This window comes from Sinocyclocheilus anshuiensis, unplaced genomic scaffold, assembly GCF_001515605.1.
Source record: "Sinocyclocheilus anshuiensis isolate Anshui unplaced genomic scaffold, SAMN03320099.WGS_v1.1 scaffold2490, whole genome shotgun sequence".
Classification (NCBI taxonomy): Eukaryota; Metazoa; Chordata; class Actinopteri; order Cypriniformes; family Cyprinidae; genus Sinocyclocheilus; species Sinocyclocheilus anshuiensis.
In genome coordinates, this window is record NW_015555992.1 from 166,197 (window position 1) to 183,312 (window position 17,116).

Below are 17,116 nucleotides of genomic sequence, written 5' to 3' on the forward strand. Positions count from 1 at the left end.
CTTATTTGTCTTACAGCAAATTAAGTGTAAAAAACTTAACTTGTATATAAATTATTCCAAACTTAAAATATTAACACAGTTTATTATAGTATCTCTTATTTCGCTGTAAGACAAATAAATCTGTGCTTGATGTGTGTGTGTTGTCCCTCTTTTTTTTTTTTTCATTTTGGGGGAAACAGTGGATCTGGGATGACAATGACTACTGAACCACAACAACTCCCAAAATGTCCAATAAACACAACTGCTGTTATGTAATGGGCAAACACACGATGGCTTCATTAAAGAGCTGCTGTTGCCCTCCTGAGCCCCCGTCTGCTGTCTCGTCCTCCAAACGAACGGCACTAATACTCACGGCAATGTTCCCCCTCATCGTCCCCTTGTGGACAGTCAGGGTTGAAGTCACACAGCTGGCTCACATTGATCTCCCGGCCCCCTCTGCAGTGATAGCGGCCCCGGAGAGTGACATTTTGAGAGGTTCCTGGGTGGAGAAAGACAAGAGGGAATCAGAGACACTAATTACAGAGACAGTTCCCCTGAAGGAGCCAAGGTTTAAATCCCTCAAGGGCACAATGGTGATAAAGCAGAATTTCAATCCCAGTAACTCTCAGATTCCAGGGTCACCCTTGCTTAAGATGTAACATTTGCGCAAGCAGCCCTGATCATTAACCATTAGCCCACCTTTACCTCATTCTTCTCATACATCTTCTTTTACAACCACACATTAGGTGTAACAGGTTACTCCGAAGAGGTTTACTTTATGTCTTTCCGATAGACTTTCCGCCAAGAAAGTAAATCAGAGGGTTACATTAAAAGCTTCTGTGCAAACAAACACAAAGACATCAAGTAAATTCAGCACTTTGTGAAACTAAATGAGGCAGAAAGAAGACATAAAAGAGGCAAAGCCTCTCAGTAGTCACTTGTTTTTTATGGCTTCAATGACAGGAAAGGATACCGACAAAGGCTATCTACAAATGAAAAAACAAAGAGCCCTTTCCTGTCCAATAAAGATACAACCGACACTCCAAAAATTGTGTTAATGTAATGAGAACTCAAGCACAGCTCTAAAGAGATGACTAGGATAACATTTTAACATAAACATATACAACTTCTGCCCTTTTGTGGGACGAGATACGGATCATTTTACTATGGCGCAATATATAGCTTTTCTTTTTGCATATGGAGCGCTAGCTTAACATGCTTTAGAATATGTAGGACGGAACAATGGCCCAGATAAGTAGCGTGGTGACTGGATTTATGTGAGTTGAGTCTGATAGCATCACAGCAAACACAACGAGATGTAACCGCGGTTTGCATATCTATGCAAATCGAAGACAGTCAAAGAGCTGTACAAATGGACCGGCTCACCAGGGGTTCACGGCTACAGAGGCATAACACCCTTGCTCTGGGTGATGACAGATTTTGTTGGGAAGACACATGATGCTGTCGATTCCAAAAAGGAATACATTTGATATTGTTGAGGGGAGTCAATTTTAAACGGATAGTTCACCCAAAAATGAAAATTAGCCCACTATTTACTCACCCTCAAGCCATCCTAGGCGTCAGTGATAATGTTGACAGCAAATTTCGATTTAGTTTGAGTCATAGTTTTTTGACTAAAATGCCATTTAGTTTTAGTCATGTTTTAGTCATCTGAATAGTTTTTAGTTTTAGTCTAGTTTTAGTCGACTAAATATCATAAGATTTTAGTCGACTAAATCTACAGTAAATTTAGTTGGCTAAAATCTAATGGGTTCAGTTACAGTGCATTTATTAAGCATTTCTCAAAAATTTCCACAATCATTATATAGGTTTGATATTAAGGTTTTATAATGATAGACACAGATTTTACTGCGGTGACACACAACATGCCTTTATGTTCAAATTAAATAAAACCACTTCTCATAAAGAACAAGAACATGGTCTTCTTTTTAATGAAATACCAATGGTTATATAGGCTAATTATGCATTCTTTATAGCAACTTGTTTACCATATTCTTAATTCTTTCAAGCAGAGATATTTATTTATATAAATAAATTTAGATTAATCTTTACTAAAGTTTTCAGTCAAGAGCAGTGTGTGATTTTCTGTCTTTCTTTTGTTGCTTGATTAACATCAATGACTCGGACAATAGCAACTAAATTAGGCTGCTGTCCCTTTAAAACCGAATGCACAGCTGCAATGGATGCAATGTACTGATACACGTTCTCCCTACTGTTTACGTTCACTTAAGACATAATTAACAGTGTTTACATGAATACTCGTCAAAACGGACAATTCAACATAATTTTATGTGTAATTCTCCATTCATGCGACACGAAAGAGTACTCGCACGCTGAGAAGCTAGATTAAATTGATTATTACATTTTAAATATGTTTTTTTTTCTTACAAAAACGCATCAATTCGCTACAGGAGGCCTTTGTCCAACCCCCCCCACCCCTTTTGGACTGAAGCAATGCAACACCCGCTGACTGCCATTACACAGCTTGAAAGATCAGACAATTTTTTATATAACTCCGACTGAATTTATCTGAAAGAAGAAAGTCATATACACCTAGGATGCCTTGATGGTGAGTAATTCATGGGCAAATGTGTGTTAGCTAATGCTAGTTCCAGTATTACAGACTTTAAAAGACCAAAGTTCTGGAACTCTTGCTAGTACGTCAATGTATGATTGCAGAGATAAGGTAGATACATGAATACTGGTTTTATTTCTTCTTTTTCTGGTTCATGTACCCTTAATGTTGACCCAGTCCTGGTAATATTTATGGATTTGAGGAGTTGATTCCATCGATTGCTACCAGTTTTTATACCACAGCAAAAAAAAAAAAATAAAAAAAAAAAAAAAAAATACAAATTTTTTTTTTAAATTAAATTAATAAATAGAAAAATGTAATAAAATAAAAATGAATGAATGGTAAGAAAGCGTTTACTGGAGCATGACCTCCAGTAATATTTGCACCCTTGGTAAATATGAGCAAAGGTGGGGCTGTGAAAATCCCTGTTTGTACTAAACCCATCTGGTGGGTTTGCTGCCAAAAAGCTATTTTTTTAGTTTCATCTGACTATAGAAACCAGTGCCATTTGAAGTTCCAGTCGTGTCTGACAACTGAATATGGTGGAGTTTGTTTTTGGTTGAGCGAGGAGAGATTTGCTTGAAACCCTCCCGGACAACATGTGGTGATATAGGGGCTGTTTGAGTTTTTTTTTTTTTTTTAGGCTTTCTGACCCCAAGTTTCAACTAATCTCTTCAATTCTCCAGCTGTGATCCTTGGAGACTCTTTGGGCACTCAAATTTTCCTTCTCACCGTGTATTAGGACGATATAGACACACGTCCTCTTCCAGGCAGATTTGTAACATCTTTAGTTGATTGGAACCTCTTAATTAATGCCCTGATGGTGGAAATTGGGATTTCCAATGCTTTAAATCCCCAGTGCTTCCAAAGCCATTTTCTATGTTGTGAAGCTCAACAAACTTGTTCTGCACATTAGAACTATATTCTTTGGTTTTACTCCCTGTGATGGATGATTAAGGGAATTTGGCCTTTGTAGTCCTCATATTTATAATTCATGTGGAACTGAAAGTCATGGCTGGACAATTTCATGACCCTAGTCACCCTGGTGTGGTAAAAAATGTAAATATGAATGGGAATATATTTCAGAGATATTTTACTCATAAGAATTTCTAGGGGTGCGAATAATTGTGGCCAACATGCTTTGGAGAAAAAAAACAACATTTATTTCATCCTGAAATTTTCTCACTTCAATGAAAGGTTTGAATTTGTGTGATTTTTTTGAATGAAAGATAAAAAAGATCAATGATGCAGATTTATTTTCACAGCCACCTTTGCTCATATTTACCAAGGGTGCCAAAATTAGTGGAGGGCAATGTATTTATCAATTAAGTAAAGTACGAACTGAATGTAATGTTTTTTTTCCACACTTGTCAAATGTTATTTAGAATTAAAATGAACGTATGCTATAGTTTAAATTTATATTAAATGCAGTTTGTTAAACTTAAGACTGTACTCTTTTAAAGTACACTTATGTGGCCTTTTATTTCATTAATATTATGAAGTATATATTCAATACAATTAAGTGCACTTCTTTTTTACAATGAAACAAGGCCTTTACTCTACAAATAATTTTTTTTTAACAAATTAGATTCTGTTTTCCCACCTGTTTCATTACACTATTCACTATTGCACTAGATTAACTTAAATTAACACCTGCAAAACCAAACGAGGCAATGAGCCTGGGTAGCGCTAAACACTGTAATTCAGGGAACTTGGTTGAAATTTTGATAACTGTTCTCAGAATTCACATTGATCAGCCACTGAATGGGTGTATTGGTGAATGGATGTATCAACCTCGGTGTCTATGGTAGTTGTGGCCCTGAATCATAATTCCTAGTAAAAGAGATGCTGAGTGAACATTGTGCTTAGACGGGATGAGATTTATTTTATTTTTTTTAATACAAGATGTGTTTTTTTTAAGAGTCCATTTACTCTCTTTCAGTCTTGCTTGATGACACATCGTCTAGGGATGGATTCTTCTCTATAACCCATCTGACTCCCTTTCATTTGTCTCTTAGTACTACATCAAATTGTGACTTGCAACTGCAGACACATTTACACGCGTTGAGCGAAAACCATCAGTTCATGAAAATGGCATAGCAATTAATAGCCCTGCTTCACATCTCAGCATGGCAGCCTTGCTAAAGAAAAAAATACTAATAGTCTTTTTAATCAAACGCTCTGTGTGTATGGCAAGTAAAGAAAAAGAGCAGAAACAAAAGTCGAGGATGTGTTAATACACCAATCTGCCCTGATGCAGCTAGGCTTTGTGATGAAAGAACAAAGATGTGATGGATATGTCAGACTAGTGTCGTTGTACGAGTACTAAAATGATTTAATTATTGTTCGGCAGACATTTGACAGCCAGCCGTAACAGTGAGTCATACCGCTAGCGGGCAAACATTCATATCAGTGAGCTGAAAGCTAAGCTAAGATAAAAGATGCTCGATCTGTCACTACACATGGGGAACAAGCTTAATGACCATCATGAAGGTTCACAGGCTCTGCGGCACAAATGCTAACCCTTGTAAACACTGCATGGAGGATGTGCTGAAACATGAGTCACCAAGAATCAGGCTCTGAAGTATTGTTTCCAGTAAGATCCTTCAAGGTTCAGTCACACATTTCATGCACACCATATGATCGAGTAAATGTTTGCTTTCGTAATCATTAATAAAAATGTAATATATTGCCGCATGCTGTGAGTCCTGAGAACATTGTATTAAAAGGCTGTTTCCTTCCTATAGCTCCATATTAACTGGGTTGCATTTCTAGAAGAATTCTGGAGAGGCTTTTAACTTTTGCTTTTTTTCAATAAAATATATATGTAGGTGAATAATGCTTTTAATTATGTATGCACTATTGCACTATTATTACTGGTTACTTACTATTATTAAGTGAAAGTGTTTAAATATCATACTTCTTGTTTTCAGTTTACTATTTGTGAAACATGAATCTGATTATTTGACTATTTAAAACGATACATATGTACATAAATGCACGCACGCACGCACACACACACACACACACACACACATTGTAATTTATATTCATAATATAAGTTTCCTGCATTATTATTATTATTATTATTATTATTATTATTATTATTATTTATTCATTAATTTTATTTATTTATTTATTTGTTTACTGAATATCTGGTCTCACTCTGAAATATCTGACATAACGGGAATAAACTTGGGATTTCACTGTATTTCACATTAACTTTTTTAAAACCAACATGTTTATTGTTTATAAGTACAATTGATATTCTTTATTTATTCAAATCTCAGAGCTCCAGTTATACCAACAGGAAATATTTGAACTCAGTTTTATACTTTCTCTCAAACAACAAGACTGATTACCAACAGAATGAGAATTTAATGACTCCTTCAGAAACACATTGCCTGTGAAGGTCACAGCAAGACAGTTGGAAACTCGGTTTCAGACTCCATTTCCTACATCTTTGTTGTGTAACAAGAAGTAGGCCACACAGCATGCTAAGTTCATGCATTTTTTTAAATGGCTCACATTTCTCAACATAAAATGTGAAAATGCAAAACAAGCAACGAGAGGCCTATTTCACATCTATATCACAACAGATACATTTTTAAAGAGTTAGTAGATAGTTAGCTAATGATATAACAGTTTGTATTGTGCATCAAAGCAGGTAATTCATGCACCAGCCACTGAAATTAATTATTCAAAATCTTTCTTTGAGTCACTTTGGCCTTGATTGAATATGAAAGTTTGTTATTCAACAAAGAGAGAAGACATTGATATGAAGGTGAATGGGACCATAGGGTAAACATATTGAATGTGAAGGGTACACAGTGTGGAGATCTGAGTGATTATGAGGTCTGTGTGTATGTTCGTTATATCACAACATCACAACCATCGCGCACTCTAGACAGATACAACTAAGCCGGTCTGAAATGTGTTCTCAGTGAGACGGTGAGTACTCTGACTCATACAGGACGCACTGTGCTTTTCTCAATAGCATTAAGCACAATATTCAAAAAAGAGCAGAGACTTTCTTCGTCCTGATTCAGAGAATCTGCCTAATGGGACCAGACAAAAGAAGCAAATTAAGACTCTCTGTGATTTCTTTGCACGTTTCTGGCGTCCTCACATTGCTTAAAGATTCTGATAATACAGTGCTGCAAAGTGGTATATGTTGATGGTTAGAGTCTGCTGTTATAAAATAAGTTGATAATAAATCTGATATTGGACTAGACTGATAACGGTAATACAGACCAGGTTTAAAAGTCATTGACCTGTTTGTCTTCCTGATAATCTCATCATGATTATTTTTATTCATACCTGCATTTTCCTATCCTATCCATCACGTATCAGTTCTTTCCTTCCTTCCTCTTACCTTTTAATTCTGTCCATACCTTTATAACCTCTACTTCCCCTTCCTTGTGTTGAGCCTTATTGGAACATTCGTGTTATATACCAACTTCTACAATGCAGATCTGGCAATTCTTTAAGAATAATTTCAGGTGTTGATTCATGATTTGTGCTGATTTGTGAAATGAATGATTCATTTTCTCAATCAGTCACAAGAACTAAGAGATAACTGTCAAACTAATCTGTCCCGAACGACTCAGTCTGCAATACATCTGATTAAGCAAACTGCAAGTCACTACTTTTGGACACATCAAAAGTACTAAAAAGTTCAGGAAAAATATGTTCTTCTCATCCTGCCAATCACAGTAGAAGGGTTTATTAACTGCACATTTATTTCTCTTTATTTCTGTTATGTATTAAAAAGCATATTACCTTCATTAATTAAGTAGTCCAAAGGGAATTTAGATCTTAGATCTCATGCCCGAGCCCTTGATCATGCACAGCAAGTCAATCTGTTTACCCTCATCTTACTGAATTATATGAATTAATTATTTGAAAATGTGAACTTCACTTTGATTTATTTCCTATCAAAGCGCAACTTATGTTAGTTGGGGCAGTCCAAGCAAATGTGTTTGATCTGCAGGGAAAGGCGTAAAGTTAATGCCCTTGAATTACACCTGACTCTCCCTTGGAACAACAGACGGAATGGGGGGCAACTATTTAGGAGCTCAATGAACTGTTCAGACACACACTTGATTGGCTGAGGTAAGGCCTTGGCATTATTTGTCTTTTTCAGATTATTCCACAACGCCTGTGGGGCTAAAGCATGCAATGAAATAACTGGTTCATTTTCTTTGACTATTTTTTGGGGACGTTTTGGGGCTGCTGCATTAGAGGAGGAGACAAATCAAAGAGGACAAGCCAGTGAGGAAGACAAAGTGAGCTGATACGCCAAAGCTCTTATTGCTAAAAGACGGTATGTGTTGCTGTAAGACAAAAATAAAAGCCAGAGCACGTTAGAACTGCCACCCCTTGCTCACAGTGTATCTGCTTCTCTACTGACCTCTACATGTTTGCAACTGTGTAGTTCTTAAGGCCATAAACACTCTACGCCAATGTTTCCCAACACTTTTCTTGGAGGGACCCCAAGGCTACACATTTTTTAACTCTTGCTAATCAAACACATCTGTAAAAAAAAAAAAACTCATCAGCTCACTAGTAGAGACTCCAAGACCTGAAATTAATGGGTCAGATAAGTGCGACATTCAAAATGTGTACTGTTGAGCTGCCTCCAAAAACAGGGTTGGGAAACACTGCTCTGTGCAAGCATATAAATTCAGACACAAATACTTGGCCGATACATGCAAGTTTGAGATTACATTGTACATTCTTGCATTCCTGTTGCAATTTCAAACCTCAGTTGTCCAATTATCCAAATTATTTAACTATTATTAAGTTGACAGTGTAGCTTCAAACTTTTGTTCATCAGTGAGAGTAATTGACCTGAAAAGTAAACTTAAAATGCTGATAATGCACTGCGTATTTGCGTTATGAATTCTGACATATTTCGAAAAATACACAGACCATATCAGTCTGATTCATGAACAAATCATTCAGACTAGTTTTGGGAACTGGATCAACTGATTAATTGAAACAATCAGACACGAATGACTGATTTGTTCACCAATGGAGACTGTTATCTCTCTAAAGAAAGCCAAAAAAAGATATTCACCATTTTTTTAAATTACTTTAATCTCAAATAATTTCACACAGAATTTCACAATGGAATTTGCTGAATTCGACTGACAGAAGGCTACAGCTACTTACTTCAGATAATGTAACTAAATCTTGGCTAATTAGCTTTGGTGAGTTGGTCAGTAACACTTTAAATCAAGGGTGCCAGACTCAGCTCCTGGTGGGCCACTGTCATGCAGAAATTAGCTTAAACTCTAATTAAACGTACCTGAACCAGCTAATAAAGATCTTCAGGATTACCAAAAAACTACAGGTTGGTGTGTTGGAACAGGGATGGAACTAAACTCTGCAGGACTGCGGCCCTCCATGAGATGAGTTTGGCTGCCTTGGTTCAAATCATAATAAAGAATGTCTGATATCAGCTGATGTAAAGGACATGATTTTAAATCAGTCCTGGTCCTGAAGGGCCAGTGTCCTGCAGAGTTTAGCTCCAACCGGACCCAACACACTTGCCTGGAAGTTTCTAGTAATACTGAAGACCTTGATTAGTTAGTGAAGTGTGGTTAATTAGGATTGGAGTGAAACTCTGCAGGATAGTGGCCCTCCAGGCCCAGAACTCCACATCAAAAGACATCCAAATGTCTACTACAGACAACATTAGTGACTATGCAACTGGTGAGTCGTCTAACAACTTTTACCTCAGAATAAAATTTCACTTCTAGAGGTTAGCTAGGAAGCTAAAACATTTGTTTTCCTTTTATTGTCAAAACTCTAAAGTTTATCAAAAACGTGGCCTGGCAGGTATTAAATGTTTCATGGGTACTTCTATGTATGAGAAGTTTAACTCCATCTTATTATTATTATTTTTTTTTTAAAAGGTGACATATCATGAAAATCTGACTTTTCCAGGTTTTAACCTTTTAGGCGCCAGGGATTTTTGGAAAAAAGCTGGATTTTGAAATCAAGATTTCAAAAGCTTGTGGCTTGAAAGGGCTTAAAGATAGAGATCTACTGTAAATTAGAAAAATGTTGGGCATGACCGAAAGTTTATGTGGGGTGTAAATATACTCGTCTAATTTGCATATTATGACGTCATTAGGGGGTGGTCATCTTGAATTTCATAACATTAAGGAAATAGTAGATATTGAATTGATGATTGAACTTATTTGCATGTTTTTATTTTTTTTTTATTTTTTTTTTTATCCTCATTCCAAATGATCAGAAAAGAGGAAACCAACAATAAAACAGGAGAAAGTACTAAATTATTACTATATTACTATACTATATAGTAGTAAAACGCATGTGAACAGTAGCCTACAGTAGCCTTTTTGATCAGTTCATCAGTAATATTCAGGAAATAATAGATATTGAATGGAACTTATTTGCATGTTTTTTTGTCTTTTTGTTTTTTGTTTTTTTGTCTTTTTATCCTCATTCCAAATGATCAGGAAAAGAGGAAATCAACAGTAAAACAGGAGAAAGTAGTAAATTATTACTATATTACTGTGCCATAGTAAAATGCATGTGCCTATTTTTTGATCAGTTTACCAGCTATCTGCCGAATCAGGTATCTAGGTGACACAGTTTATAGTTCTTGAGAGTATGGTACATCTCATTGCATGGCACAGCGCACAGACCTACCCCACACTGACTACACCGTGTACCGCGGCCACTCCCACCTCTTTGGGGCACTAGATCCAGAGCGCTCTGACTGGATCCAAAGAGCTAGTGCTAATTCCAGCCGTATTTCTCCTACCCCTGCTTCCTCTACCTCTAGCAACAGCTCTCCTATGGACACTACGACCACGTTCTCCCCTGCCACCCCGAATAGGAACGTGACACAATTTTGGTCTAGAATCGAAGAACTACATGTCTGCCTTCTAGTGGTAGGGAATGCAAATGAGATATTACACCATATTAGGAACTACACTCTATTTTATTAAGTATGACGTCTTGTCGCAATTTTGTGACTTTGGCGCTTAGAGGGTTAAGTGCTATAATCAGTGCAAAAGTTTGAGGAAACCATGCTAACTGTTCTGTCTTTGGATGCACAGACGAGCACAGAACACTATTTACAGTCCCAGCTTCAGAGGCGACAAGAGAGGAGTGGATTTATTGATTTATTTAATGTATATTGCTGCTGCCACACAGATCTAAAATAAACATGCAATTTATTTCCCAGCTGTTTACCTTCACAGACATAACCGACTGTTTTTTGCAACACATGTGTGTTTTGAATGTAAACCTGTGTGTGAATGAGAACTTAGTTTAGTACTCACATGCTGTGACAGCCGCTCATGTTACCCTATCTTTTCAATGTTTTTATAACTCTCTTTTGCAGACATCTTTTTATTTTTTCCCTTGCTATGCCCACTGTTGAATTGTAGCCGTGGCCATCTGAAAATTTGCTTTAACTAGGTCTTTTTTTTTTTTTTGTGGAGGCATGGCTGACAAGTAACAAACAATGTCAAACCCTGAGGCTACACTATCACAGGATATAGAAAGTCTCACATGGCAGTCCCATGTTTGAGACCAGGTCAAGAAAGGCCATGCAGAAGGTATCACAAAGGCCAGTGTCTTTATATCAAAGGATGCCCAAGAGAGATGGGAGGCAAGTCTGTCTGCTTCATTACATCTTGGAAGCATAAAGCCCCTTTGATTCCATGGTGGCCTCGTTCCTTGATGCTACCCTAGTGCTTGGCAAAGCTGGACAGTCACATTACAGCTCAAACTGCTGCCTTTCAAAAACAATTGAGAAAGAGACTCCAGAGATGAAAGCAAACAGGCTTGGATACTTCAGAGATGGCTGGGAGAGTAGATTTATGACGCTCTCTGGCAGTGTGACGTTACTGTTTGTATGAAGCTATTGATGAGAAGTCCTGATTATAGAAGAACAGTCAGATTCAACTTTAAAAGAAAGAGTTCATTCAATAATGAAAAATACTGTCATCATTTGCTCACCTTCATTCCAAACCATATGATTTTATATTTGTCAAAAGGAGAATTTTTGATTAGTGTATGTCCTTTAGCATGTTAGCATGACCTTTCTCCTGGAAAAACATTAAACGCAGGTCCTCTGGAAATCTCTAATGCATGTTAGCTCAGCAATGATCCACTCTGTCAATGGCAGACTTTCTAAATGTCTCTATGAAGAACCTGAGGCAAAAGAGGTTAATAAATGCAGACTCTTACAAATAATTTGTACACTCTGAAATAAGAACAAAAAAATTGAGAATTTCAGATGTGAATACCTACAGGGCAGAAACAGTGGGAGAGGATTAGTGGTGCTGGAAATGGAATAAGAACAGAGGAGTAAAGTGATAGGAATCAAAGACCTGCATGGATATCTTTATTAACTGCAGACTGGAGTTGATTATTTTACAATTGTATCCTTTTATTTATCTTACTAAACAATTATTTTTCGGCAACAAATTAACAAAATGGAAATTACAGTGACACAGAATGTATAATGGTGGATGACACATGGTTGTGATGTTAATCTTAAGTAGCCATTTCAACTTAACTGCAGTGTTGTATAATGTGGCAGATCACATGAGCGTCATTCTTTGTACTCCCATTGGTAGTTGCCACATTGCATTGCTTCTAATTTGCATAAAGTTGAACTCTACTCCGCTCTTTTGCATTACAAACTCACTGATGGGCCTCAAATTGCCAACCCAGTCTCATAAAAATACGTACCTCTGGGTACTTTTCTGCAACACCGTTTTTACGTACCTTACTGCACATTTCGCCGCAGTTTCTTCACGAGTTCACACTTACATATAATGAACAGAGTAAAGGTTATGCGTATTTGGCGTGCTGTACGTATTTCGCGTCTCGTGAAAATGTGCCCCCGGGTACGTTTTGCCATGAGACCGGGTTGCAAATTGCCAACTCTCATTGAAAATTAATGATTTCCACTCACTTTGTCACTGCAAATTTTTGTCAGTGTGAACGACCCTACGACTCATGACTTGAATTACCAATTTAGTGACAATCTGCAGACCCCCATGGCCTGTAGTTAGTTTGTGAAATTGCACGTATTTTTTTCTTTTTTTTCAGGCTTTTCTTTACTATTTATGCGCAGTACTTAAAGCAAAGCTCAGTCCAAGATGCTACTGCTGATTTATACAAACAGTTAGGCCAGGCCAGTGGGCTAAACATATATTACTGTGGCATTTTAATGGCTGGTAAATGAAAGGAAAATATCACAAATACATTCCTGGCTTTTTAAATTTGATTTGTGCACAACAATTGATCTCGCATTGGTCTTTGAGGCAAAACAGCAGTCTGCCTGAAAATAAAATAATGTTTGCAAGATACTGGGCTGCTGCAATGATGCTTGACAGCAAGAACATTGTGAGGTTGTGTAGTTGGTAATGTTCTGCAGCCAAAGTTTATGTTACACTTTGTTGAGTTATGGCTGTGAAGTTATCACTTCTCATTAACTTTGGATGGGCAGAAACAAACAAACAAACAAAAATGTTCCAATATCTGTCAGACCTGCCAATAGCAGATGACAACTGAGACCATTTACCAGCCATAATATTTGTTATCACCCATGAAACAGTGTTTTATTTTATTTTTATTTATTTTCTGTTAGCTTTACTTTATTTGGTATGTGATGGGAACATTTTCCACTGAGGTAAATGTGATGAAATTTGCATCTGAAATAATCGGAAGAGGTGAGCTGTGTGTTTGTGTGAACACATGTTGATGCCCAAACACTTCCATCATTATTAGATTATGTTACTTTAGTAGAGCTCTTGGTTGTCTTTGAGTCGCTCATGTCACTTACTACCACCTAACAGCAAATGTCAGACTATTGCCCTTGCTGTGTCTTATGCAATTCTGCAGCTCCTAATAAAGTTAACAGTCAATTGGCCGCTATCCCCATTTTATTCACTCTCCAAAGCCAAATTTTACTCATATTTGTTACTTGGCAAGTGTTCATTTTGGATCCAGGGCATAATTGTTAATGCTCGTGCATGCAGCAAAAAGTTGTTGAAGGAGGGAAGACACCGTAGTCACAGCAACAGATTTTAACCTGATTCTACCCGATCGATTGATCGTCAATCAATCAATCAATCAATCAATCAAATCACATGACAAAACAATTGCAGCCCTAAGGCAAATACTAAGCCTATAGGCAAGCAAGTATTTACCCTAAACTGTGGTTGTTTACTGACCCGTCCTGTATTATTGGACATAATTAGCTACAAAGTTAGCCTAACTTTATTGCTAGTACTACATTGCCAGATTTTTGCCTCTGACAAGATTGCATTATTTATGACCCCTTAAAAAATTATAATTTGGTTTATAGACCACTGCATTGAGACATGCAAGGAGAAAGGTAATCATTTCTAAACAGTATACTTAAGTGTGAACTGAATGTATTTTTTTCAGACACTTAAAGGGATAGTTCACCCAAAAATGAAAAGTTGCTGTTAATTTACTCTGTAACACTTTAGAATAGGGAACCCATATTCACTATTAATTCAGAGTTTTCCCTCAGAAAACTCCTAATTTGCTGCTTCTTAATGTTTAATAAGATAGTTGTTAAGATTAGGTATTGGGTCAGATTAAGGGATCTAAAATATGGTTGTGCAGATAAGGCATTAATATGTATAAGTACGTTGTATAAGTGCTTTATAAGTACTAATAAACAGCCAATACGCTAGTAATATGCATGCTAATAAACAACTAGGTAATAGTGAGAATAGGTCCTTAAAATAAAGTGTTACCATTTACTCATCCTCAGGTCATCCAAAATGTAGGTGGCTTGTATTCTTCGGTAGAATAGTAAAGACGATTTTTAGGTGAAACCGTTGTCCTTGGTGATTCATACACTGCATGTTTGTGATTGCCGGTTCTCAGTGCATTCAGGACTGTCTGGAGCGCAGACTTCCTCCATTGCATAATGATGTATGCATGGGCACATTCTCACACACTGATTATGCTGTTTGTTTACAACAGAGAGTAAGGACTCGTGTGCAGACCTTCACCAACAGTACCAACATCTAAAGCTCACAACAATAAAGTTTCAGTGGATGAGAACTGATTACCAAAAACTGAGAGAGATGGAGGAAGCAGAAGCAGCGGCATCCGGCATCCAGGATATGCACAGGTAAGTACAATTTTTACAAACAATAAAACACACACGTCCTCACTCTCTGTTGTAAACAAGCAGAGTCAGCTCAAGTGTGTTCTTGGTCATCTCTCTCAGTTCTTGGTCGGAGTATGAACAAATAGGGTTGTGTATAAAATTCCTCTTTTACATCAAAATCATCAGTCATTGTAATATTATGCTGTGAGATAAGACATTGGTACTGCTGGTGAAGGTCTGCACATGAGTCCTTACTTTCCATTGTAAACAATCAGTATCAACTTGCATGAGTCATTCTGAGAACCGTTTGTCCATGCTATGGATTAAAGATAATAAAGTTGTAAATCATGTTCAGTTTCTTGAACAGACCGATTGTTTCTCTTCATAAGACCTTAATGTATCATCAGGAGCCATGGGTATTAATTTGGTCTTGCTGGAGTTTTATTTTATTTATTTATTTTTTGACTCTCAAAGGCAGGCAGCCACAGACGTGCAGTGTATGAATCACCAAAAACAATGGTTTCACCTAACAATCTTTATTACTGTTTTATTGAAGAAAAAAGCCATCTTGGATAAGTGAGGATGAGTAAATTAACAGCAACTTTTCTTTTTCTTTCTTTTTTTTTTTTGGTTGAACTACCCCTTTAATTGTATGTTATTATTTATTTGTTTGTTTGTTTGCTGGTGAAGGTCTGCACACATGTCCTTACTCTCCACTGTAAAGAATCAGCAATTGACCTTAAGAATGCTTTTTTTTTTTTTTTTTTTTTACTGTTTTATTGAAGAAAAAAGCCATCTTGGATAAGTGAGGATGAGTAAATTAACAGCAACTTTTCTTTTTCTTTCTTTTTTTTTTTTGGTTGAACTACCCCTTTAATTGTATGTTATTATTTATTTGTTTGTTTGTTTGCTGGTGAAGGTCTGCACACATGTCCTTACTCTCCACTGTAAAGAATCAGCAATTGACCTTAAGAATGCTTTTTTTTTTTTTTTTTTGATCCACTTAAGTTAAGACTTAAGCACATCTCATTTAAAATTACTTTTATTGTCTTCATAATATGGTTAATATGTACTGCCAAATGTACTGGAAATTGCATTTATGGTAAACTAAAACTAATGTTAATGTCATTTTTATTCAAATTTGTATGTCATGCATTTAAAAATGTTTGTAATTACACATTTATAATGACGACGGTGCAATTTTAATATTAACTTCAAATGTAATACAATTATAATCTAGTGTTTTACATGTGCTTTAGTATGTTAATTGAACACTTCAAAGTAAGTGTACTTCTTTAAAGCATGCCAAAAGATTATTAAAACGTAAACTTTAAAGTAAAGCTCTTAATTCAACATTACTACAAAGTGCACTTTTTTAAAAGTCTACTTAAGGTTGAACTTGCATGCAATACAATTAAGTGCACTTGTTTTTCAGAAGGGATAGTCTGATTCAGTCTGCTCTGGCATCTGATATTGATCATCATCACTAATGATTGTCATCATCATCATCATCTTCAGGACATCATCAGCACTAAATATACTGTTTTGATAGATCTAGATTTTCTTAATCAAATCAACAAATCAATATAATTCTCTTTAAACATATATTGACAAGCTGTCCCCTGAGAAAGACTCAAGATTCCTCCTTTGAGCCCTTGGGCACACATCCCTCAGCACACCATAGTCTGACTAGAGAAGCACTAAGCGCCATCCCCACTGGACTTTTCCTGGGATTCACATTCTCGCCTCTCGCCCGCTCACGGCACAGCTCATTTCACTCACTCAGTCTCGCGGGCCTGAATGATTGATGGTTGGGGGAAAGGCTTGGCACACCTCCACGGTCCATCCCAGGCTGTAAAGCAGCAAGCATCACCATGTTAGACCCTGACAGCTGCACAGCTTAATGGGGAAGGATATAGACTGGGAAGCATGAGGCTGCTGGTGCAAGCCCCTATGGGTCCCAGTTGCTATAATAAATGAATGAATGGATGCAGCCTATTTTCTTGAATGGCTGATGACAAAATAAGCACGCCTTGAGGGAAATTGAGTTGTTTGTCCACATGTGCTCCCAGTATACTCAGAAATCAATATTCACGTTGTCATCTTTTAGAATTTAACTTGCATGATTAAAAGAGGAACCACATGTTGACGAGACAGTAATACTTGATAATCTGAGACGTTTTGCCACTTTTTAAATTATTAATTCACTAAGATTAAATAAACTACTGTAATAACACTCATAACATTAGATAGTTTAGGCAAATAAAACTAAATGGACACAGGGGATAAAAAAACAATATCAACATGTATATCAAACAAAAATTCACAACGCATTTGAATTATGTGATCTGATCTCTCTCTCTCTCTCTCTCTCTCTCTCTCTCTCTCTC

At 36.8% G+C, this 17,116-nt stretch overlaps 1 protein-coding gene across 1 annotated transcript in view; it reads right to left on the reverse strand.

Moving 5' to 3' along the window:
• Positions 1 to 17,116, reverse strand: part of LOC107676115 (leukocyte tyrosine kinase receptor-like) — a 78,364-nt gene that overhangs the window by 58,168 nt on the left and 3,080 nt on the right. Inside the window, exon 2 of the mRNA XM_016470637.1 lies at positions 353 to 478. Within this exon, the coding sequence (XP_016326123.1) occupies positions 353 to 478 (126 nt within the window). The remainder of the gene's footprint in view (positions 1 to 352; positions 479 to 17,116) is intronic.